The 27,972-nt window shown below is 35.6% G+C and overlaps 1 protein-coding gene across 1 annotated transcript in view; it reads right to left on the reverse strand.

Moving 5' to 3' along the window:
* LOC139979535 (guanylate cyclase soluble subunit beta-1-like) overlaps positions 1-27,972 on the reverse strand; it is a 91,467-nt gene that overhangs the window by 51,026 nt on the left and 12,469 nt on the right. The window contains exon 2 of the mRNA XM_071990450.1: positions 12,404-12,477. Coding sequence (XP_071846551.1) covers positions 12,404-12,477 — 74 coding nt within the window. The remainder of the gene's footprint in view (positions 1-12,403; positions 12,478-27,972) is intronic.

Here is a 27,972-nt window from a genome sequence, read left to right on the forward strand (position 1 = left end):
ACAAATAAATTTAAATTAATATATAACAATATATAATTAATATAATAATAAAGTAATAATATAAAAAGGCTTTAATGCTTCAGTAACGAAAGTACAAATTGTTGAAGTGTGTTTGTGACATGGGTTAGAAGGCAGTGTGATAAAATATAACATTGTTTGACAAAAGAAAACTTAAATGGAACAAATTGAAATACTTTCGGGCAAATTACTTAATTTGATTAAGCATACTTATTTTAACCAGCTGTTCACATACAAATAAAAATATGAATGAAATGATCAAATGTTATTATAATTATTATTATTTCTATCAAGCCGATTATTTTTACATAAGTGCTAAAATCAAAAATAATTACCCGAAAACCAGTTCATAGACGTTTTTTTTCACGCCCTCATTCAACCTCAGATTCTTGCAATTTTAATCAGTTATAATTAATTTTATACAAGACATCGATGCGATGCCTAATTGGTTTACTAATTATACACAATAAAGGAATTTATTTGTCTTTGGCAAGTCCTGATACCATTTGATTTTTTTGCTTCAAATCAATCGACTCGTCAAAATTCCTCGGGCATTATTTTTCTACCGTTCTACCGTTGCCAAGGAATTGATGTACGGCGATTTTACCCCATCAGTATATAGCCTAAATATAACCAGCAGATCCCGCACCTAGCGAAAAACGTCGATAGATATTATATCAATGAGAAGATATTTCGATCCTTTTGCAGATTAAAGAAATGGATGCTTCAAGTTCCTTCCATTAATACGAGCGACGGGATCCCATTAAAAACATCGCCGGGATAATCAAGTCACCATGACAGACCAACTCCCAATTGGCATAAACGGTATTAACACACACCAACGGGGGATTCGTAAATCCCACCCGCTCAAATATACCGTTTAAATTTTACTCCTCCGAGGAGTAAAAGAAGCCCGAACGATAACAGGAATAGAAGAAGAGGAAGCAGACGAAGAAGAGGAGGAGGAAGAGGAAGAGAAGGAGGAATATAAAGAAGAAGTAAGAAGGAAAGAGCAGTGGTGAATCGCAACCAATTTACCTTGAAATTGTTTGAGCGAGACAGATACGCAATGAAAGTTTCAATTGATTTAGTCAGTATATCTTCCTTGTATATATATATATATATATATATATATATATATATATATATATATATATATATATATATATGTATGTATAAACAACTTGCGTGTGGGTTATGATTGACCGTTACCGCTGGCAAAGTTTGCTAAGAAAATAGATTTAAAACGTTTAAGTGAAATGAATGAATATATTGACACATGGACTTTGCAATTTGATGATTGAAAACTAAATGTTGTTGGTTTTAGTATTCAGGAATTTTCATCAAATAGCTTTCAACTGTTAGAGATTATGATAACTGTCAAGGGGTATAAAAAGAGGCAATTTAGCATCAATGAATCAACGCCGATTTTTTTTTTAATGCAAACATTTACACCATAAATTGATTTTGTCTACTTAAGAAAATAAATGTAACGTGTTGTTTGATGCTCAGTATTATGATAATGTCCGAGTATCTCAAGAAAACTTAACCTCAACAACAACATTAGTAATAAAGTAATATAATATGAGCATACTGTTAGCATTGTATAAGATGTATGCAACTGTGAATAATCTTGCCTTATTGATCGATTCATTGATTGGTTACATTGATTGGTTGAATTACTGATTGACTGATTGATTGCTTAAAATAGGTCAAATTTGACAAATAAAACGAAATTCAATAATCTGAAAAAAGCCCGATCAATATCAAGAAGGAAATAATTGTAAACATTACTTAGACATCCAAGTAGAGGTTTCGAGGAATAATTCTTAATTTCATATGTCCCTGGACCCCCACCATATATTTAAGGCTCTCTGACTGACCACGGGCCGAGGGCGTGTAGACCCTCTGACTCACATATCGTCTTCCTACATCCATGAAGGTAGTTAGAGATAACACAAGGCAGATCATTTCAAAGGTAAGGCAGATAACATATAAAGCTTAGAATTTCTTCATATTTATGGCATCCATGAACTTAAATTTGAAATATGGTTAGATTCTGTTCAGTGTGGCCAATCAACGGATAAACTCTAAAATATTAAATGAAATGGAGTTCTTATATTTTTCAGGTGGAATCATCGAAACCTTAGATGACTTCTGAAAATAACCAATTATTTTCATCATTTTAAGTAGAAGGTAAATGATCTTGATTAGGTTATTATACTCATCTTGCAAGATATAAGAGTCCTGATGTGTAGAGAGAAAAGCTTTCCAATCAATCAACTAGGTTTGAACTGACAGGTGTTCGCTCTTAGGTGGTAAAAATAGACATATTAATCGCAGATTTTGAGAGGCGCTTCATGAAATGGCAGTCTAAAATGAAGGTGTGCAAGTTAAGGGGTGCTAACCTTCTCATGAGAGTAACTTTTTGTTTACTTTAATGGACTAATACCCAAACCAACCGAGTTTTCTATACTCAGTTGATGAAAATAATACACGTACGTCTAGATTTTCCACCAAATAAATGTTTATTGGCAATTTATAAACGATACCAGATGGAAAAACAAAGAAATTGGAATGTTTTCTTTTATATTTATAAAGTATGATAAATGAAGGTAAGACTGACTAGTCATGCTAATGAACTAAGCATTGTCATAAGGATTTAAGAATTGAATAGCATTGAAAAATATGATCAGACAATCACTTTAATAACTTGCTTGTAGTCAGATATTAAACTGAGGGAAAACGGGGAAATATTTTGTCCATAGTATATAATAAAGAGTCTAAGAAATAATGTGTGTAAACGTCGACTGCGATGTACAGCGTATCGTTCATGAATAAACATGTCTGCTTTCGGATTAATGCATATTCATTTCGCATTCGTATATGTAGTATATATATATATATATATATATATATATATATATATACCAAACTTTTTTAGAAAGTATATATATTGGAATTTTCTGTCCCCCTAGGACTTTCGTCCGCAATACTTAGCAGTAGAATGAAAAGTACAAAATTTAATACAATGAAAGAATGACGCTAGATGATTGCTGTCATGAAAAACCACCCACGCCCAAAGCAGACCGTGTAAGAAATCATCATATCCTGATTTTCCAGTCATTTGGCCTGCAAATAACCGTCCAAACTAACCACAAATCAGTCAAATACCTAGACATCAACCTCAACCATGTAACTGGCATACACCAACTATACAGGAAACCCAATGACCTACCCATGTACATCAACGCAAAATCCAACCAACCAACTACCTAGATATCAACATGAACCTTGAATCCGGCATACACCAACCATATAGGAAGCCCAATGTCCTATTCATGTACATAAACGCGAAATCCAACCACCCACCACCTTTAATCAGACACATCCACGTCGCCGTAAGCAACAGAATATCTATGCTATCATCGAACCGAGACGTTTTCAATGCTGCCGTTCCGTGAATGACGAAGCCCTGCAATGTAGGGGATACACAGAATGCACACAGTACATCCAACCCAAACAGAGTAGTGAATGCCCAGCTAACAAAAAAGAGCCCGCACCAGGAACATCATCTGGTCTACCCCCCCCCCCCCCACCATTCAGTATGAATGTAAAAATCCATGTAGGGAGGTACCTTCCTCAAGCTAATAACAATTAACTTCCACAAAATATTCAACAGAAACGTCGTGAAAGTCAGCTACAGCTGCAGGAAATATGGAGTCAATCATCAACTCCCATAATTCAAATATCACCAAGGAGACCAGCAATTCGACCACTGATCATGTAACTGTAGATCTATCAAAAGCTGCCCCCTACACTGGAAATGTTAGCCAGCGTATATTTAACAAAGCCCAAGTGACAGAATCTAGGTCGTACATCGACATTTCAGGAGGACCCTTTAAGCCGAGATTCAACAGCCACACAAAATCTCTGAGGCACGAAAAGTACCAAAGAGAAACACAGCTGTCAAAGTATGTATGGAACCTGAAAAGAGGGGAAATTAGCCACAGTTAAAGGTGGAGATAGTGTAGGAATTGAGCACACACAACGCGAATCGGGCCATTGCAACCTCAATGCAGAAGAAAAGTTGACAATCCTTCCTACAAATGACAGAATAAAAAAATAAAATAAAAAGAACCGAGCTCCATCTCAAAGTGTCGCCATGGTAACAGAGCGCCCAATCGTGCTATGAAGAAATAAGGTTACACGATCGTTTGCGTCCAGTTGTCTGATGATCCCCGCACAGGCGTGAAAATAAGGTAAGAACATGCTGTATTTTGATACATACGTGTATATATATATATATATATATATATATATATATATATATATATATATATATATATATATATATATATATATATATATAATATATATATATATATATAAGAGCTAAACAATTAAGTCTAGTTCTTCACATTCAACTTAGAGGGTTCGCGTAAACTTTGACATCTGCCAATACATTACATTATAGATCGATATCGCTGGTTAACTTTAATCCATTTAGTTAAATGCATGCCTTTGCCCAATTCCTTTCTTTGAGTCTACCCTGATCATTACAAGAGCTTAAATTTCGCGACTGTGGTCACACCATGTGCTTCTTCCATTAACAGTCATCTATACCCCCTCTGCTGTGAGTCCTAACATACACACAAGTCAAGAGAACTGAAACAGATACCCAGCTGTCTGGCTTATCATGTATCTGTACTAACCGAAGCTAGTTGGGGCCATAAATGAGTATGGCTTTCTCTATCAGAGTGGAATTAGTTTTGTGCACATCTTCGGACGATGTACATACACGCGCACGCCCATACACACACTTAAAAAAACCGTACTGTTTATTTGCAAATTCTAAGTCATATCTTATTTTTCTGCTTTTGTCTAATATTATTTGTCTAATATTATTTGGAGTACACGTGGAATTTCTTTATGCTATTATATATATATATATATATATATATATATATATATATAATATATATATATATATATATAATATATATATATATATAAAATATATATATATATATATATATATATATATATATATATATAATCACACGGCAACGGTGCTTTGACGTCAAAGCAGGATGTAATCCTGTATAAATACTAAAAGGATGAGCCATTTTTGACAGCTGTGTAGAAATATTACAGACCCTCTCTGGCAGAAGATTGTGAAATAAGTTTCCCAACGATTGCTGACTAACTGCCTTTTAGTCTGTATGTGGCTCCTTTGTTTTCTGACAAAGCAAGGAACTGTTACCCGTTGTTTAGATAGCTACGCCATCACACAGGCAAAGGATTTTTGTAGGATTTATAACTGGGTTAACTTCCAGGCTTCGGTTTTACTCTTACAAAGTTGCGTTTCAGAAATTGTCGGCAATTTCATTGTATATATATGCCAACGACTCTGTTATCGAAAGAAAAGAAGAAATGCAAAAGAGGAATTAAATCAGTAGTCTGAGTTATAATTGTTCTCTAACATAGAGCAATTTTACAGAATTTAATCAACCTCCCGCGCACTGCTAAAAGATCATAACGGATTTGATGCTAACATCACTTGCATAAGATTATATGACGTACCAGTATTGCGTAATGGTATTAAAGCATGGCACTTCAGACACAAAGTCAATTCTGATTTTGTTATAGACCGCTGGATAACACTGCCATTGTCCAGATTGTAAACTTTTATTTCTTAAGAAATGCCTCTTTAAACAGCTGGGTTTTCTTTAACCAAAGTGACTGAACTGTTTATTATAATACACAGACCATTAGGAAAGCACTTCAGATATAAAACAAATCCAATGGAAAGCACAACATGTGTTACAATGCATTACAAATTAGTCAAGGACAAATGATGTTGATTGCCATCCACAATGTGCTCTATTGCTCAAATGAAGCTAAATTAACATGTTTTGATTGAGTTATTAGAATTTAGAAAACAATGTATTAACATTAACATTTATGCCTGCACGGAATAGACGACGTCACCCTCAATTTAGCCTTAAATGAACATTGCAGAGATGTAGCATATTTTAAACCTTGATAACCGGAATAGCTAAATAAAAAATAAAAAAACACTATTATAGAACTCGCATGTTTCTTTTGGCTGATTGGACTAAGACACACCATAACTTAATTTCTGCCAAAGGTCATTCCTAAAGTAACGGCAGAAGAGATAAGTATCTTGTGTAGTATTTTTAACAGCCAATTCAGATAAACTTGATGAATCTTTCCATATTATTTGAAACTTGCAATTCATTTCCTTGATAAGTCAAGTTTTACTTCAAATTCCGAACTCTTCAAGCATTTCTAGTTCGCAGTACCGCGTTACCAGTATCAATGTTAAAACAGTGTCTGGGTAATGAAATATTGGAATCAAATCATATTATTGCTCGTTAATAGTCACTAATTCAATAGGTCGAACAATCCTGCAGAACAATGCCTCAGTTTCATATTTATCTTAAAAATAATCGTTAAATTTGATATAATTTTTGACCAAAATCAAGAAAGCTGCTTTAAGTAACGTGATTTGAGGAAGTAGTATTAAGTACCAGAATATATTGCAATTGTATTGAGTAACGGTATATGAAGTAATGTCGTGTTACGTAACGTTGTATTACATCATTGTATGAAAGAACAAAGTAATAGTGTTAAGTAATGACAATAATGTTGCATGAAGGGACACTAAAAGTTAACTAACGGTATATATGAAGTAGCAGTATTAAGTAACGGTTAGTGAGTATTAAGTTTTAAGCAATGGTGTGAAGTAGTATAGTATTAAGTAAAAGTATATGAAGTAGTATTGTTTACTATTTATATGTGAAGTTTAGTATTAAGTCATGCTATATGAAGTCCTAAACTTAAATAACTTGATACATATAAGTAATGATCAATAAAAATCACTGTAGTAATTTGGGCCTGTAAATCTATTGCTTGGTAAAAGTTTTGGTAACGTGTTCACTTATATGGAGTAACTGCTTTACCAAGAACGATTAAATAAATTGCTTTCAATTGATAAAACCTAGATTTCGGCAATTTTGAGTTTAACTTTGAGGGTTATTTATAGGCTCAGTGATTTTCATACGTGAATATGATTTCATTCTCTCGTTCTTACTCGTACGTAGAATATTTCTCGGTCACAAAGCTTAAGAGATGTGAAGGGATTAGAGCCTTTTTCAAGTACACAAAACATAAATATTGAAGGTATCCATGACAACACTCTCGTTCAAAGCTATCATTACCGTAATCCCATTGTCGCATGTGCCTTGTTTTTACAATGTTCTGCATGCAAGCTTTGTTTTGTATTGGCAATTTTTGCCTCAAAGAAAGGTTAAAACATAATCCTACTTGAATTACGATAGAAAAGACTGCATAGTACATCTACCTAAGTAATAGACTTGAATACATAAACAGGTTTCTTCTCAGTCAACATTACATCTCCTATTCTATCATACATAAGTACATCGTTGATAAAAGTGTCATACGAACATGTATGTATATACCTTGAGAATGAATGTCTTAGCGGGGTTAGCTTACCTTTATGGATCTCTCTTGTTTCCAGAGCGTGACTTTAATACCGGATCGAGTTTTGAGTGCAAAGAGGGTAATTTAAGTGAATACGATCAATCATTAAAATGGCTTGGTTGTGTGAGAAGAATGAATAAATTGATATCGTGTAGAAATGCATACAGGTTATCACTACTGTATAGTTTTCTGAAAGTTCTCGAAAAAGCAATTCTCGAAGCATTGGACAACGTCGTCATCATAAGAAATGTGAGAAATATTGACTGTGTGATTGTGAATTAATTCAACTAAGTTCAATATTTGAAATGAGCTTTTATGAAATCGACGAGTACGCTGACATTGAATATGACAATTCTGAGGAAATGACATAGCAATTTGGCTTATCAAAGTCGAGAATATGAGGAAGGGGCTGGGCGCTGTAAACATTATTGAACGTAGACTACAAAACCCACAGTGAAAACTAATGGATGATATATCTCTGGATATGTATTATTTTATGCTGATATAATACAAATATGCATTATCCTCACAGGGAGTTCTACTTCATTAGAAGCTGCTTTATAATAGATATTCGTTGATCTTTATTTATTTATTTATTTATTTATTTATATATGTATATGTATATGTATGTATGTATGTATGCATGTATGTATGTATGTATGTATGTATGCGTGTATGTATGTATGTATGTATGTATGTGTGTATGTATGTGTGTATGTATGCGTGTATGTATGTATGTATATATATAAATATATATATATTTATTTATATATGTATGTATGTATGTTTGTATATATATATATATATATATGAATATATATATATATATATATATATATATATATATATATATATAAATATTCAGTCTAGACACATACATGTTCATACCAAAAGCTTTCAATCGCATCAGCTTCCACTTGCTTAAAAGAAAGGTCCTGTAGATAATGGATTTCTCGAATATTGAAAACGATTTGTTCACAAACTACTACAGGCAGTCCTGAATTATCATTCAGGAGGCAACATCATCAAGTAATTGATAATTTCGGTATATGAGAAAAGACTTCCAGGCAAATGGCAACCTTACACGTCGGTGTAATGACGACTTTTGTTATCATTGAAAACAATCCCTATGACATCAACTGAAGGAAAAGCAAAGATGGAAAGCTTATGGGTGGTAGCGATCGAATTTCGCTTCTGTTCACATTATTGAGTGATCACGCTCTCTGAGACTGTAAACTGTACATGCCATACCAGCGAATAAAGCTATATGGTTCATATATACGTAGATAGCGTACCTTGATGTCATTAGTTATAAGACTATATGAGTTATGGCATGCTTGCTAGTATTTGCCATAAGGGCTACAATCTACACGAAACATATTTTTTTTCGGTTCAAGTTTTAGATAGCTATTATTGTAACCAGACATTCAAAGTTTGATTTTACTGCATAAGTTGTTGTACATCTTCTATAGCGATATTGTTTGGAGGGAATGGTGCAATGTTAATCTTGTAGCATCCGTACTATTCTACTTCGTCAATAAATTAACATTTAGGTTGACGATGAGTGAAGACAATTGTATGATATGGCCTCCTTAGTATTTTCTCAGATTTCATATCTAAACGATTAATAACGAATTAATTAACCTGACTTTGCATCAAGCGGAACAACGAGACTTATTCTTAACTTTCATGCTGTTTTCTTTATTTTCTTGCGTCGTCATTGCAGGACAATTTATTTTGAGTTTAATAAACTATTCCAAAACTACTTAAGACTTCATTTCAAATACCTCAGAGAAAACGAAAGCGTGAAATAGCCGACTGAGCCAAGTATTTTTAAACATTTTATCTGAGTTTATGAAGAAAATTTCGCAGGCTCTTGCGAGAGAATGCAGTCAGGGCACTATATTATTTGAAAGTCAGTGATGCCACAATTTCACTAAATTGAGTACCATAGATATTAATGGATGTCCATATGATTTTGAGACAACGTTTATTTGCTGATGTACCTGTCGCTCCCAAAACAAGCACAGATCCTTGGGGCGAATGTACCATGCACATTACCCCTCTCCTCCCTTCCCCAAGATTATTCAGTAGATCTCATTATAAAAAAAGAACCTTCATGTTTAGTAAAACTTCTGAAGTACATTAATTCTGTTCGATTTACATGTCAGTGGCCTCGATAACTTTGACAAAAAGAGGATTTTTTTTCAATGCTTAGATACTTTGATAATGGACAATTTAATGCCTACTTGCAGACGTGTCACGTCACCCCAATTTACAAGTAGATTAAGTACTTACATACTATACATTATTGAAAGTGCTATCAGAAAGCCAATTATTCAAGCGTAAGTAAGTATATAGCACCGGTTGTATATTGACTTATGACTTTATCTCATTTTCAGCTTTCATTGAGGCATATCAACATCTCCTTTCTCTAGGATACTATATGTGAGAATGTTTTATAGAAAGGAAGTGAAATAAAATGTGTGCTGCAGGGCTAAAGAGCACCATTACCAAATCAAGTTTTAAATATAGATATTGGTCTGAGAGCAAGGGCGTAGGAACCGGGGGGCTGGGGGGGGGGCGCCAGCCCCCCCCCCCCAGAGAAAAATGTGGAGGGGCGGAAGTATCATTCCGCCCCCCGCTTCGCAAGTCAGAAAACCCCTTTTTCATTTCCAAATGAGAAAAAAAATCTCATTTGGAGCACCAAATTGCATCTAAGGCCTGGTGAAAATACAAAATTAAGTTTACAAAATGGAGTGGGTGTTGAAGTGTGCTATATTGCACCAAATTGCATCTGAGGCTACCTGGAAATGCAAAAACCCCTCCCCTTAGACCCCTCCCCCAGGCCGGCCATCAGTCTTCAACCCCCCCCCCCCACTCAAAAGTACCTTCCTACGCCACTGTCTGAGAGTTTATGATTATGATACTGAAGTGACTGCTGTCTCATTCTTGTCATCTTGTAAGGATATGATTCCAATTTGACATGGAAACGCCCCCTCCCTCCCCTCCCAAAGGGCAATGAAACCTCAAAGCAAGAGGTAAAATTAATTCCGAAGTTTTAGTAGAGTGACAGCAATAAAACTAGTTACTTTAAACATTCTCCATAGTAAATCATCGGTGTTTGGAAAACACTAATCAAACCTAAATAACGAGAAAAACAAGTGTAATTTGACCTCCAAGAATTGTATGAAAAGAACGAAATTATGCTTGTTTAAACTCTTCACCTTCCCACCAGAGACCCATATAATTCTAAAGGGGATTTCAAAAGAAAAGTCGATAAGCAAATCCGTTCCCCCTAAAAACCTTTCTAATCCTCCATTTCTGAGAATGACTATTGAAGTTGGATCATACAAGGAATCCATATACACATAGGGAATATAAACGAATGGTAAAGTGTGCATGGTCATATTGTATTTCTCAAGGGAATAGTTTGCGATAGGAGTGAGTTTCTCTTTTTATTCAACATGGGCGATTACAGCACTAGTATATGTTAGTCAGGCCTCATTGTCACTTCAGAAGAACATGTAAAATGCGGCGACATGACCGTCTCCTGGGTCCGACCTGGTTCCCCACATCTGTGACGTCATTTTCTGCCGTAAATGCACGTTTCACACCAGTCAATATTTCATAGCGTAAGCAGAAGTAACACTTAAGACACGTGTATGCATAAATGCTATTCCTTGAAGGAAGGAGAGGGGTGGAGATGTAGAAGAGTGTATTGTAAATAATAATAATAATGATATTACTACTACTAATAATAATAATTATAATGGGAACAGCTAGGAGTGAGCCATCTTAATATCAATTCTAAAACAAATTGTCTTCTTTGTACAACACCATTAGTCTTAAACCAGCTCAGTATGGGAGGGAGATAACCCAACAGAGACTGAGGAACTTACATCAGTATATTGTCTTTTTGGATCGAATAAAAGATGGCAATATGTATAACCATCAGTGCAGAGGTAAGGATTTACTTTTTTGACTCTGTAAATACCTTATCTAGGCTACCTCTCTGGCCATACAGCCCACAAAATCACTTGGGCCTTATTTATGCTAACCATTTTGGACCTCATTGTTACTGCGGAGGAAAAGCAAGAACTTGATTCAGCTAAGGTGTCGTGTTTATGATGGACTTCACACAATTGAGTCCCATGTGACACACATCACATTAGCCATGCATAAAACGAGCCCAGTTGAGCCCCATTGTACGTAGGCATGCAGACTGCGAAGGTTAAGTGCAAGATCTGGAAGGAATTCGGGATTCAATAAATTTTCATGAAACAATTTTTTCTTAACCGCTTGCTAACTGACTTTACATATTCTCAGTGGCGTACCTAATAATTGGCACCCGGGGCGGATCCTGCCTTTGTCACTCCATGTAAGGCATGCCATCCTGGGAGGGGTATAAGAGAAGGGGTTTCCCTACTCCCCATTGATAAATTTTTGTTTATGTAAGGTGGCTTAGATGCAAAATGGTGCTATCTTTGGCAAGCTATGAACTGACTGTACTATCAATATGTGGCATCGCACCCCTTGACTGGTACCCGGGCGGACCGACCGACCGCCCCACCCCACCCCGCCCCGCCCCCACATAGTACGACAATGAGTATACCATAGCCTCAGTGGAGATTTCAGATTCACGTGAAAATTAAGATGGGGGTAGTGACGGCTCTGTAAACTACGACTTTCTCAATGAAAGTCCCTTCTTTATACCTTTTAATTGTGCACACGGTAATGAGAAAGTTCGCGTATTGTTCTCACCGTCTATATGATGCGATGAAGGTAACGTCAATTATGGATTTTTAATGGATATTTGATAGCAGAATGCGTTAATTAACTAATCGATACTTACTTAATTTCCTCCCATTTCTCTTCTCCATAGTTCCGTAGTACCAGGAGCTCCAAAGCGTGATTAACAAACCCGTACTGAAACAAATGGAGGACGATAAAAGAAAGAGAGACATTAATAATCAAGAGTATGTTAATTTAGAAAATAAAAGAATAATTAAAAGGTGGAAAGTAAAATGATACTTTCTGTGGGTTAATGAGGCTTTCGTTAAAGTAATTGTTACATGAATCATATTTTACGTCGATTCCCATTCACGAAATCGCCGAATTGATTTTAATTGAGCTCGACTCACTGTCTATAGGTTTAAAGGGAAACGTCTCTGTAAATGATATTTAAACAATTTACTGCTGCAAATGGAAGAGAGATTACATATTCCGAATAACGAAAACCATCGGGGAATGTTATGCCCGGTTTTTTATTGGTTCTTACAGACAGGCCTGGTGAAAGGCGAGGAGGGGGGGGGGGGGGTGTCAGTAGGCTACAGACCCGGTGCCTATGTCATTTATGTGTTTCTGTTGTCATCATTGACTTAACAATAAAAATACAGGCTTTACAAAAGGGAGCCTGGCATGATATAATTTATCAGATCAATAGGCAGGGGTGACAACCGATGTCCAATAACTGTTCTTCACACCGTTCGGACCTAAGAATGCTCGTTTTAATCGCAAAGAAGTCGAATTACTGTTTAATGTTAAATTTGTTTACATTGGTGACAATGTAGAATAAAAATGGAAAAACCGTCATTTTACTTAAAATAAAATGGATAATATTATTTTGGTTTCAATTTACATCTCGTAAAGATAAATTATGTAAACAGTTATTCCACTAACTGTATAACTCTCGTTCAACGCCAAAAAAAATATTGACAAAAATGTTTGAGGATTCGGTTGGGCTCAAATATACTGTACAGATTCGAGAAAATGTCTCAGACTCCCATTAAGAAACATGTACACTAATTCTAATAACATTTCGGCTGCACAGAACTGGCAAAATATGAACATAACTTGAAACATCTGATTGTAACATCTTAGGATGAAAGATGACAATAGTTGATCAAATTTTTGTTGGTATTCTGACAATTTCAAGGTGACCCTTCAACAGTCCCACACTATATATATATATCTAATTACCATCAACATTTATATCAGAGAAAGTTCGTGTTACGACGTGATGCATTTGTAAAGGCATCCAGTGTAAGTTGTACCGGAAAGCAGTCTTTTTAGTACCCAAAAAAATCCTTCCCAATATATGAATAAAGACGAGAAAGAAAACCCGGGATATCACAATGCATATTTTGTCTTTACTCTGTGAAAGCATTGCCTGTGAATTCTTCGACCCCTTTAAGCAATTTGTCTGTATGAGTTTACATTTTCATAAAGACCCGCTGGCACTTATGCATTTTCTTCTTCTGCTTCCATTATCCTCGTGTATATATACAATTGTATGAACAAGCAGATGAATAAGAAAACAACACTCAGGGTTTCCAAAAAACGAAAGAAAAAACCTCCAGGCGAATATGAAAACAAGTCGAATAATGATGTAGGTTAATTACAGTAGCTACTGTCATCTGTGTTAAAGGTATATACAACTCCCATCAGTATAACAGCTCTTATGGTAAAGTAAAATTTCAGTTTAAATACTTGCGCAAAGGAAAGGTACACGTTTGCATTTACCGAAGTTACAAGACCCATTCATACATCACACTGTTTAGATACCTGTGCTGTGGCTGAGTAGATAAAGGCGGTGGCATTTGAGGCCATACGCCTTAGCAATCGGTATGTTCGGGGTTCGATCCCCGGCCGGGTCATAGTATGTTGGGTTTTTCATCCAAAAGCAATTTACGGTTTTCCCATTTCAAAATGACTTTCTAAGATTCCAAATTTGAGTTAAAATGTTGAATTGGAAGCCATCCGATGTGGAAAGTTGTAATCCATAATTCACATTCTTGGTCGCGTAAGCGTTGTAAAAATAACTGCTTGATTATTATTATTATTGATTATTAAGTTTGAGTACAACAGCATGAGAACAAATACCGATAGAATTTCCTTAGTGTGAGGAGTCTGGGGTCAAGAGCCTATTGGTTAAACTTCTTATACCCATTTTTACTCGTCTTCAATCATGGTAATGTGAGATTTAGAAACAAATATGCATAAATAACCAATTTAGTCTGTTCCACGAGACTACCCTGTATTAGCCTTTCTACTGCATCACTGCGAGTCAATGACAGATGTGTTGATTCGGATAGAGTTAAAGCAAAAAATATTTTAGGGAGTAGTATTAGACAAATATATTGAATTTTCAATAGAAAATGTATACAAAATAATTGATCCCTGTCCAGAATCTCCCACCCCCCCCCACGCAAAAGCTTTCTTAGATAATTGCTGATGGCGATTTAGAAACATGAATTCTACTTTCCTTATAACAACATGTGCATTACGTATAGCACTGATGTCATATCCGTGCTCAGACGTCTTGCTGAATCGTATACATAGTGGTGTTAAGTCTTCCTTGATAGTTTGTGGAAGTGGTTGAGCTGTTGTTTAACATATAACATGAAACGTTCTGCACACACTGCATGACTGGTGATGCTCGTTGTGCTTTATAGCTACATGTCATAGACTGCGATTCAGCAGGACGTCTGAGCACGGATATGACATCAGAGCTATGTAACGCACATGTTGTTAAAGAAAGTATAATTAGTGTTTTACTTTACTATCACGTTAAGTCAAGCTATTTCAACTGCATACGAATAGTGGAGTTTTAAGTTTGCCAAGTAACCAGTCTTTATGCCATCCTATTCAATTCCATAAACCTACCATTTGCTGTACATTGTTACTGTGTTCTCCATAAGTTATATAGGTTTCACTCATCTCATATAAGTATTGTAACAGTATATATATATATATATATATATATATATATATATATATACAGCAATTAGATATTAAAGCTTATATATTATGTATTACTGGTTTCCACTGGTATAATATATTACTGGTTTTGTCATATTTAAGAACTCCCAACTGAAACCGCCTATTTTAGTTTCTTCGTTTCATCGCACCAGGCTACACACGCTTAGCCAGCTGTTAACAGGCAACACGTATTCAAGCTACATAGTTGGTTTGCGTACTTACGTCATAGCATGCCTCTATGATCAAATCCATGTGTCTTTCGCACGCTAACTCATAAATGCCGAATTATTCATTCGACCCCTTTGGGGTTGTATTCAACCCACTTAAGCTTAAATATTCTCTCCCCTCGATCCCTTCAAAATCCCCTTAAACGATCTGCTCAAGATATTAAAATTTAGAGCTACGTGCAACGCCGCACATTCGCCATTTTTATCCATCGTACCCAGATGAACCCAGTAGGAACCATTTAACACCTCTCATGTTTTGGAGAGACCTCATTCATCGATCCGTGACAGCTAAGCCTTGAACTACACATCTCCTCCTAATAACGACAGCCGCTGCTTGCTGACAGCATGAATTATTCGCCAGTCATCGTGGAAGCCCGTGGCTTATGTGGTGAAAAACTGTTGATAGTAGAAGCTATAAAAAGCTTGATTTATATTTTTGATTTGTACAGTTAAGCCTTCGCGCGTCAGTCCACTTTTTGTCTCGAGTGCCGCTGGCTTTCTTCCCTAATCTCACATGTAGAACACATAAAAGTACATATGTTCAAACTACAGGTTCGCACCGGCGTTTTACGTAGTAGGATATGTTTTGTTTTTTTGTTGACCATTTCAAAGTTGACACGCGTTACTGGTAAATTGCTGATTAAAACGCAATCTTGGTTAGACTATAGATAAGACCTACAAGCTAACATCTCAAAGATGTGTGTCAATCCGGTAAGGTGGTAGCTGCAGTAGTAATACATCAAATATTTTTGAACCGTGAAGTCATCTTGAAGTATTAAGTCTAAGATTTCTGGGTATTAGAACTGACAAGTGAAGGGGGTGAGTTTTCAAAGAAATTGTTAGCTTCCATTTCATATCTCACGTCGTATAAATTCATGTTGACATTTGCAAACGTCAGTCTAGCATGAGATGTGTTCACTAGTCCAAACTCAACGTTATTCCACTTAGATGCACGTTCAAACCACACGAGAGCGTAAATGTCCCTTTCGGATGACATTCTTAATTATTCTAATTTCCAAACATGCACTAATTTCAGATACATGCTGTTATATATTGGTTTACAGAGGGAAACATTTTGTACCACAAATGTCAGTATCCAAGAACCAAGGTTCTGCCTAGGTCGGTCTCTTGTTTAACTAAGACAATTTGTGGTTTACGCAAAAAGAAAAAGAAAAAAAAAAGAATAAGAATAATGTAATGCATCATGAGTATGCTGTGCCAGTTTAATAGAACGATGAATTGGTTATCGAAGACATACAGACGGAAAGAAATGGGATGTAAAAAAACTGCCCAAATCATTTATCATCCAGTCTAATAAATGTTCTTTTCTTTACATTGCAGCTTTGTCTTGTGTTATTTCTGCATTACTGTAAGGTGTATAAGACAATATTTCGCCATTAAAACGTTTGGTTTTACCAAGTATAACTGAAATGGTACAGTTCCAATCATAATTCAAAGGTTCTTTACACTCAATTATGTTATTAGAGTCATGTAAGATGTAAGATTTTTTCTTAACATATAGATAGTCCTAGCGGAGATAGCCCAGGTTCATATATGTGAAGAACTTAAGGCAGGTACCTCTTCTGTTAGGGATATATATAGTATAAAGATGGTACATTATTTCATGTTTGATATATAAAATAAAACCAACAGAATTTCTCAAGTCGGTTAAGAAATTTAAATGTCTTATTTTTCGACCAGCGTGTACCTGCGAGAAATGATGCTATACAATATCAACTAACTGCTTTTAATTTGTTGACTTCATAACATACAAGCTGTCTTCATAGCATATATGCTGACTTCATAACATAAAAGCTGACTTCATAACATACAAGCTGACTTGATAACGTACAAGCTGACTTCATAACGTACAAGCTGACTTCACAGCATACAAGCTGACTTCATAACGTACGAGCTGACTTCATAACGTACAAGCTGACTTCATAACGTACAAGCTGACTTCATAGCATACATGCTTACTTCATAACGTACAATCTGACTTCATAGCATACATGCTTACTTCATAACGTACATGCTGACTTCATAACATACCAGCTGACTTCATAACATACAAGCTGACTTCATAACATACAAGCTGACTTCACAGCATACAAGCTGACTTCATAACGTACGAGCTGACTTCATAGCATACATGATTTCTTCATAACATACAACCTGACTTCATAACGTTCAAGCTGACTCCATAACGTACAAGCTGACTTCATAACGTGCAAGCTGACTTCACAGCATACAAGCTGACTTCATAACATACAAGCTGACTTCATAACATACAAGCTGACATCGAGAAGAGTTACCGTTCATGTCCAAAAAAAGTACAAGTTGAGCAAAATGGAACGAATAGACTTATATGACAGTCGTTTTTGCAATCATGTATGTATGTAGAGAAAAGTTAACATCACAATATTTGAATTCTGTATTTCTATAAGTTCACTCTCTAGATGTGCCGACCTTTCTCTCTAGGGTCACCTTCCGAGGGTCAACGTGAATTTCAATCCATTGTATTACATATATTCTAAGGTGGCATTACTGAAATATTCTAAGGTGGCATTACTGAAATAATCTGTCATCGTTAAAGCATTTGTATGTGCACCTGTGTCTCCATATATAAACGCATATATGTACTTATTGTTAAAAATCTTATCGTTGAAATCACAATTGCCTTGCTTGCACTAACGAGCATTAATTCACGGTGATTGTTACCCTGATGGTTCTACATACACGCAGAGCTATGGCTGAAATCGATAAAACCCTGACTCCCTGATGCATAATGGAGTAAAGGCCAAAGAAGCCACGGCATTTCCAGGAGTCTAATTAATTTAAGAGAAATCCCTTATTAGATTTTCAGTCAGAAAACACATTTCTGGGTGAATTCTGAAGGACAAGAGCTCTGAGGAGACAGATGTAGAACAGGAGTTAGACTTTGACGTCATAAAATGATGACGTCAAAATTTCTCGGCAACAAGAAGGGTTTTAATAGTCTTTCGGGACGCGGTAAGTGCATACTATAACTAACTAGTTGGACAACAGATGACTCCGTTGCAGTGTTCTATTTTTTTATCACTTTTTTTTCTATTTAGTTGTTATGTGTGGGTGTATTTCGTATGGAAGATAATATTCTTCGCCCAAGCTTGTCGGTCCTACTAAACATATTGATCATCACACATGCCTTCATAATTAATCATTTTCATTTTCAAGAATGTTTATAATTTGGACAATAATTTGGATTGAGTTTCGTTCTTCGTTTTTTTTTTATTATATATATTTATTTCTTTCCCCAAAGCACAAGTTGTCGCAGTGAAGGTTCTATCCTTATCGATCAGAGTTCCAATCACGATGAACATTGTTGTGGCAGGTTGTTGATCATAATATCCAGGTATACATCGTTTGAACAACTTGATTGATTGATTTGATTGGTTGGATTAAACTTATAAATATTCATCAATGATGTTGATTACGAGGATAGAAAAAAAGACCCAGCATGGAGAAAAACAGATGATGTAATGTAAAAACTAACGATGCTGTTAATACGTATTAATCGAAGTGGCACAAATGTGACGAGATGATGAGGGGAGGGGTGGGGTGGGGGGGGGGGTTGGGGTGGAGGGGATGTATATTGTGGTTGGAATACTAGTGGTGATTGATGGTTGTTTGGTACACATAGCTAATAGATTTGCTATGTTAGAAAGCTGAAGAGTATGTTTTTAGTCAATTTGCGGATAAACAATGATGACAAATTTGAGAATTTGTTATTGTTATGGTCAAAATAAGAACGTGACCAAAAGGGTTAACGATACGTAGGCCTTTATAAACGTCTCCTATGCCTATATAAGCAAGTTTACAGTGACGAAAGTAAGAGGCTAACATTTCTGGATTTTGGTTTTTGAATTGGTCGGGGTCGTAGAGCATTGTTAAGTTATACTACACCTTTTTTAGGTAAGGTTATTGAATCTTACACCAAGCATAACAAACCAGCCCCCCCCCCTCACCCCATGCCAAAGAAAGGCAGCACAATAACCAGCCGTGGTACCCCTCTTCGCTAAAATAACATCGCACTAGTTTGCTCTACCTTGCCCTAATGTTTCGTTTTCAAGTTTGACCTGCAAATGTATTTCCATATTATTTGCAATTAGGCCTACGTGTCAGTTATATCAGTATGTTATGTCAACCAATAAATCAATTACAGATTTCATGAAATCGACAATTTTTATGTCGGTCAGTTTGATAAGTGATAAAGTAAATATACTCAAACTTCTGCTGTCAGGATGAAGGTTTTCCAATGTAATTCATTTATTTTGAATACAGTTTACGAGGTCGCGTTGCTTGAGAAGGGAGTGAGGGTTGGGGTTGGGGGTGGGGGTGGGAGGGTGAGTGACCGGGGTTAGGCGTTAAACAAAATTCTTCCAACACGAATGTTAGTACAAAATTAAGTGACAATTTGACCCTCGATGAGAAATATAGCGAGGCGAAATATATTTCAGCATCACCCCTCCCCTTTGTTTTAAGTTCCACTTTTGCGCTATAATTGTTTTCTCACAAATGCATGAACTCCAGACTAAAATATTTACTTAACATTTTCCACTAATTAATGGTTTGATAGGGGTTTGTAAATCCCAAATCCGCATAATAAAGGATTGGGTAATTGAGATTTTACTGTACATAGTATATTGTGTTCCATCCGTTGCAATAACAGTGTGACCAAAATCGCGCAAAAGGTACGTGTTCAATAATGAGCTATTGCTAAAATATTAGCAAAAGTTAGTATACCTCTTTAAGTGGCTTCTGGGAGCAGCGCCTGCTATGCGATCAGCTAAATGTCATTAGGAAATCTTAATTACTATCATGCTTTCCCTCCATCCGTCATTATAAGACAGGATTTTGAAGGTGTTTTAAATCTGAAACCAGACTCTTTCCTTGATTTACCAGGTGCTATTCTGATGACAGGTCCCTCCACCCATAATGTAAAGCAATATTTTCCACGAAAAAGACGGCAAAGCACGTTTTGGGTTCTTTTCCTTCCGTTCTAACTTGCTTCACCAGTTGTTTTCTATGATTACTATATTATACGGCACTAGTGTCTGAAGCCACTTCAAGTATTATTGGGGCAGGATTGAGGCAAACCATTTGGTAAGAGATGTAGACTTAATTTTTTTTTTGTATGTTTGTGAGTATGTGTTCACGTCCTCTTGCCAGCGGTACTTAAATCGTATGGAGATTTACCTATACCGGTAAAAAACTTATTTCTAGCTCAAGTGACGAAAAGTTGCCCTCATTAGAATATCTTTGTCTTTTCACCTTCGCCACATGTGGCTAGGGTGCGATGTTTATTGTCCGTGGTCCCTTAAAATAAATGTAATAAATATGAGGGATAATTTATAAAGATATTCCGAGATAAGTTGCCTTACATGCGGATGTAAATCGGTGCGTGTTTGGAGTGATAATAATATATATATATTTTGTAATCCATATATCACACATGTGTTCAGTTCGCATCTGCATATTGTACACTGTATCATCTCTTGTATAATACACTACACTTGTATCGTGAGGATAACATCACAAGTATATGTAAGTTTGCGAGTACAAGTCTGAAACACGAGTAACAGTACAAGTATGAGTACATACCTATGATTACGAGTACACGACTATTTGTTTAGTACAAGAGTACATATTTTTGAGTACGAGTACGCGACCTTTTGTTTAGTACAAATACGTGTACATACCCATGGGTACGAGTACACGACTTTTTTGCTTAGTACAAGTACGGGTACATACCCATGAGTACCCTATGAGTACACACATTTTTACTCAAGTATATGTGCGAGTCGGCCTACGTTCAGCCTCATAAATGATTATACTCAAATAAAGTTATCAAAATGAAACGAATAAAACCTATTTCTAATACTTTGAGAATAATGCTAGTTAAAAATTCTAACAACAGTCTATAGACATACTGGGAGTAATACAAACATTGATACGTTTGGAGAGACTGTTTGCTTCTATACTGCAAACAGAAATAGTATAAATGTATCATTTAATCTTAGGACTTTTCTGACTATCTCGAACAGTATTATACCTCATCGAGCACAGTTTACTTTAAAGTAATATAAACCTTAATATTTCCCTGCTTCGTATTTACTTGCTTTGCCCTCCCAGGGGTAATAAATCATTTCAAAACAGTTATCCTAATAATACCGAGAAGCAAATGCCATAGTATGAAGGATCATGCACCAAGAAGCCTCTGTTAAGTGAAGTATGTTAAAAATGCCAAGAACCGAAATGATCGCATTCCGTGGTAGGAGATTGACCTATGGGAACACAAACAGTTAATATAGATCTAATTAATAACGGTCAAATTGGGAGGAGGCTCACAAAGATAGTCCCAAATAATCAATACTGGTAACATGTTTAATGGACCTAATACTGATGTGATTAATGCTGTGTTCAAAATCAGGGCGCGGAGCGGGGGAGTGTGGTTGTGTGATGGAGGGTGTGGGGGGGCAGCAGGGAAGCCTCTTTCTTCAGTTGGGGACTTTTGTGGGTTCAGTCGGGGATGAATGACATCCCTTATAGGTGTGGATCCACGGAGTGACACGGTTGGGATGTGTACCCTATTTTCATCCTCACACAATAATTGAAAAACAATTATAAGCACAACCTAACCATCGTTATATACATAATTTATAGTTTATATAGGCTATGCCTCGTAATGCACTATTCGACGTCTGAACTTTCATATTTTGTTTCTGTTGACTTTCATTTTACGATGAATGAACCCACGCATCCCTCTACATGAAGTTTGGCTTCAGTGACGGCAGGGCCACACCGCCTCATGCATCTTACCCTTCCATAAGGTCCATGCCCCTGCCTACATCAGTTAGGTGAATTTAGAATCCCCCCATTCTATCTTTAGATAACCTGTGTCTGTTACTGAATGTGATAATAAAACTGGTTCTTTTGCAAAACTTGACATATATGGCAGATTAATGAGAATTGTTTTCAGTTCATTTCCACACCTATTGCACTTTCCGGACAATACACCTTGTATCTTTGAGGACGTTTCTGTTAGCGTATCATGGGAAATCAAAGTTATGAAGAAACTACCAGCATCGAACCATATTCTATATAGAAGCCTAGAGCAAAGACATGGTAAGCACTTCAGGACTTTGGTATAAGGAATATTAAAAACAAAACAAACAATAAGAATATATCAATTCGGCTTTTTATTCCTTAGTATGAGACTAAAAAATGAAGCGAGAGTAACAACTTAAACCGAGAACTGACGTCATCATGTTGATACTTTCAAAGAGTTTTCCATGACCATTTTCAGATAATGTAAAGGCATTAAACGTAACAAAAAACAAAAAATAAAAATATAGAATAAGATAAATATTTAATATGTGACATTTCAAAGTTGAATTCTATAGTCTTGAGACTTTCTTTCTTGTCTAAGATTATTATCTTATTTATAAAAATCACGTTTTCGTATAATTCCGCTTGAAACTTAGTATCTTTTCAGTAAACGTCGTTCGAAAATTTCTGAAACAACGACCATGGGCAATATTTAAATTAGTAAATGTAAACGTTAGAGCACTAAAGGTAAATATATCAGGGAAGTAACAAGAAGATATAACGACATTTATAGGTTGGACAAATGAACACAAGAGGGGGAAAACCTGAAAGGTTTACCCCCCAAAAATCCCCTTTTAAGATGTCTTTAAATGTCGCACAATCATACCGATCTTGTATTACGAGATCATTAATCACAAATTAAGATTGCTTATTTTTACTTCATCGCCAGTTTCTGCAACATTAGACGTTGCACATAAAATATTTCGTGATTAGACATTTTTCTTCTTCTTAAGATGTATAGGCAGATGCCACCATTAATCAAACACCATATTGCTGTAGATTTTTAATATGAAAATATTCTGTTCAATGCAGACGGATGATTTGAAATTTAGCAGTCTTGCTGAATGTTGTCTTATGGATGATTAACCTTGCGTAGGAATACAAAAACAATCCTTGATATGCATGAGAAATGATACATGATAAAATACATTGCATGCAAACATCAGAAAACGTATGAGATGAATGTAAATCCAGACAAAGAATAAAATAAAAGCAACATTTCCAACACAGACAGTATTCACTATACATGTAAAATTTGAAGATGGCGATGACATTTCCCTTTTTAAATGAATTTTATCAGGAAATGTGTAAAATACGAGGGTTAGTTTCTGTTTCTAAGGAGTGACTATATTGTAAATGGTGCATATCATGGTTACATCAAAATATCCACTCATTAACACAACTTCCATAGCCTATATCATAACGTTCTCTGTATTTAACAGGAATCATTAGGGTTTGTCAATTAGTGTATAGGATATGAAATTGTACGCACCATAAAGACATTTCGTTGACAACGGCTATAACATAAAGGTACTTAAAGTATTATATTGAGTATATAAGGTTAGGCTGTACTTTATGTATCTATTTGTACGATAGTAAAGAATCATGTGATATACCATCATACCTCACGAGAAGGAACATATCTATATGTATCCATAGAGACATTTCTAGGATTGTAGTAAAGAGAAGTGTAATAGACCTGCTCATTAGGTTTACCTGTTAGACATTTTCAAATGACGATGAAGAGTTTAACTGAGGGTGATATATTTGTAACGAATATAAACACCTATAAATTTCCTGGATAAGGAAAAATGGAAATGGCGGTTCGTGGAATCTTACGGTCAACAAACTCAGCCTAAGAGTCTGTTGATATCGATCGAGCTCATTACTAAACTTCAATCTGAAATAAATTAACGCATGAATATACACAGAGAGTGATAAAGAATGAATTTTTAATATCATGACAGCATGACTGCTATGACTCTGAGTCCTATAACGACATCATCATCATAATTTCCAGAATTCTGATAGCATAAATACATGTGCGTCATCATTGTAAACCGATATTGGGATTCTTATATGAAACTGTTATAGATCTTATTCTTACAGAAAGCCGCCAGTTTTCTAACAATTTCCAGGAAAGTTTTCGAGGTATTCATTTGAAGGAACCGGAGGATAACTTTAAGCTGTAGGTGTCTCTGTTACATCTGACTGGAATTTGTCAGCCTTGCTGTGGTTACCAACACATCGAGGCTTGATTTCAAGCAACGTGATTGATTTATAGAGATATTACTAAAATGAGAGAGTATTGATACAGTATAGCCACAACTGATCAAAGTGAGAATATATGAATCATATCATATTTGGTGTATCCAAAGATTGCTAACGTAACTAATAAACTAGCCTATGTGATACTGTCAAAATGTGTTCATTAGTGTTGATCACGTGAGCACTAGTGAGAATGCCAGCATTTTGACAATATGGAATGACAATATAACAGTAGTGGCCCCAAAAGTTTAGCTAGCTAATTTTGAAAGTAATTGTTGGGAGCTTCTGAATCTCTGTATCATGCACATACTCTGAGGATTAATCAATGAAAGAATTAAATATTTCATCAGGAAACAAAATTATTTGAATGTGGCTGTGAAATGCATTTCTTCAAGTTTGAACATTATTGATGACGTAAATAATATATCGTGTTTTATGATATGACACAGATTTTTTGGCCTTACGTTTCAATGCCTCAATCGTTTCGTTTTATTAATAAAACTTTCGTGAGAAACTATACGTACAGCGTCATACTGTACCCATGAACCATAGAAACTATTTTCTTAACAACCCCCCCCCCTCTCCCCCACGCTGGACAAATCTGGACCAAGAAAGACTGTAATTTGCCTCACAAGTTAATGTATATACCCCTTAATCGTATTATAACAAGTCTTTCAAGTTCTACCAGTTGGTGGCAACTTATTACCGTTTACCTGCAGTTGATTCCATAACAAGTAAAATTTGTGTCCCATAAAATAAAATGTCATACTGTTTTGTTTCATTACCTTTGTAAATATCTGTAAAGTTAATACCTAAAGGATATCGTGCTCCTTGTTTATCTAAGTGGACGTTGTGCTTTAGGTTATGCTTTCATTTAGTTAATCTTTCAGACGCTACGTTGTGTTTAAATTCAGGAGAGCCTTATCCCAGCAGCTATTGACGTTGGTAACGTCTTCTCAATTCTCTGCTATTGTATCATAAATGTATCACAAATGAACTATTCATATCAGCTCACGGTCTTTGATGCATAAATACATGAAAAACGCCGTCATCCGAATTATGTAAGCAATGCCTTACTCATCAGAAATACTATTATAGAAAACTTGAAATTATAATTTTTCCGTAAATGGTTCAACATTAAAATATGATAGTTAAACTGCAATTTAAATGTTAATTTTGATATTGCGTTAGATTGCATAAACCAGATTGTATATCTTTATCCCAGTATAGTATAATATACCATACAGACTGTTACTAAATTTATTTCCACCTTAACTTGTCTAAAGATCTTTCACGTGAGAATTTTTATATCCTTCATGTATTTACAGAATATGCTGTTTCCTTTACGACTGTTATATAGAACATCCATTTTAATCTGACAATAAAAAAGCAACGAGAGGAGTTTAAGATGTTCGCTAAGAGGTAAATCTTTAGATGTTTCTTTTCTTCTGTCGACAAAGGAAGGCCTATTGAGACTTTTTTGAGTTTGCAATAGGGAGAGCAAACAATCTACTTCTACTCTTAACAAACTCGGCAAACGTTCTTTGCTGATCTAAGTGGAAAACAAACAGTTTCAGAGTCCTAAAGGATATATAGAAATGGCAAGTGTTTGACAAATTCATTATGTATGTTTATTACGAATAGGTCAAAACGTAAAAGCTGTACCGGGATGACTGCTACGAACTTGGTGGTGTAGCTATCAAAGCATGTGAAAATACCACAGACGATACAAGTCGGACGAAATCGAAAACATAATATAATTGTGTTTGAAGAAAAAACAGATTTGCATTTAAATCTTTAATAGCACTTGAATCACTCATGGACTGATAACGAAGTAGTATGTGCTAGATGTATGATCGTTTAAACTTTTGGTGTGCAATTTAGGTCGCAATTACGTTGAAATATTAGAGGATTTATCATATTTGAATGATGAATTTGCTTCAAAAGATAACGGTCCTTTAAAAATAGCTACGACACTTTCTTAAAGTCATAAAGTATTACAACACGAGCAATATTTGCATACATAAAGATATATTGTCGATGAGCTTCGTGCGCAAATGAGACAACTTCGTATCTTTCTGCAACTTTGTAGTGCTAAAAACATATTGCAATGTTTACATTCCCGCTGGTTACCCTACGTAACAGAAGGGAGTAGGGGGTGGGTTGGGAGGAATTAAACCTCCTAAAAGTTTGTTAAAAACCAAGAATAAAAATATCAGTCAAAAAAATCCATTATTCTTCAAATTGTCAAGTTATTTCGTGGTCGTTACCTGTAAAAGTCTGTGATACATCTCATGAAAACATGCGTAGTTTTTTAGAATTGTAATTAAAATTCCATAAAACAAACTCGAACATATCCCGTACTACACCAACTGAGCTATACCGATTGACAAAATTAGAACCCGTCTTTGTGAAAAAATTGCCGAACAGAACCCGAATTACATTGCATGCCTTTTATAAACAATAATCAAACTAATTTACATTTGAAACAACTAATTCAGGGAAGGAATCTACAGAGACAGCCTTCATTGGACGTTTGATATAAACCTATGGTCACTGTTTTTGAATCCCATTCTGGCTTCATATTTATTTCTTATTTATTTTGCTGAAATTCTCATCACCTTTAACGCGATTTATAGCTTCCCATTTTAAAGGACCCAAAATAACGTGATATAAAGGGAAATTAGTGATGACTAGAAATTTTAGAATGCTACAAATTGTTAAAATCTAGAAGGAAACAATATTTATCTTAATTTCCTGGTCCCTCTCTTCAATCATTATTTGAGGAGCTTTAAATTAGTAAATTAAATTAATATAATTGACAGGATAACGGGGTAATATACTTTCATGGTGAACAAATCTTGAAGGTTGGCCATTGCTTAACAATGCTTCTTTTATTGACTTCGGTCGGATCTATGCTTTAAGACAGAAGGTGGTGTGAGCCTGGGGTCATTAAAACGTATTTCCCTGTAGCCCTCCTCCCCACCAAATGATATTTCGACAGCAGATGGTGCATTAATAATGTCTAAACGCAATATTGTGCCAATAAGCGCTCTGGATGTTTCACTTGAGGTTGAAGGGGGAGGGGTGGGGTGGGGGTGGTGGGGAGATGCATGTACACCACTTCCAAACCGGCTCCGCACCGGTTCACTGTCTACCATTTTTGGGGTCAAACCTAATCAACTTTGAAGGAAATGAAGGAGATTTAGATGTAACTTCTCTCAATACGTTAGTT

Source organism: Apostichopus japonicus, chromosome 14 (assembly GCF_037975245.1).
Source record: "Apostichopus japonicus isolate 1M-3 chromosome 14, ASM3797524v1, whole genome shotgun sequence".
NCBI classification, from domain to species: Eukaryota; Metazoa; Echinodermata; class Holothuroidea; order Aspidochirotida; family Stichopodidae; genus Apostichopus; species Apostichopus japonicus.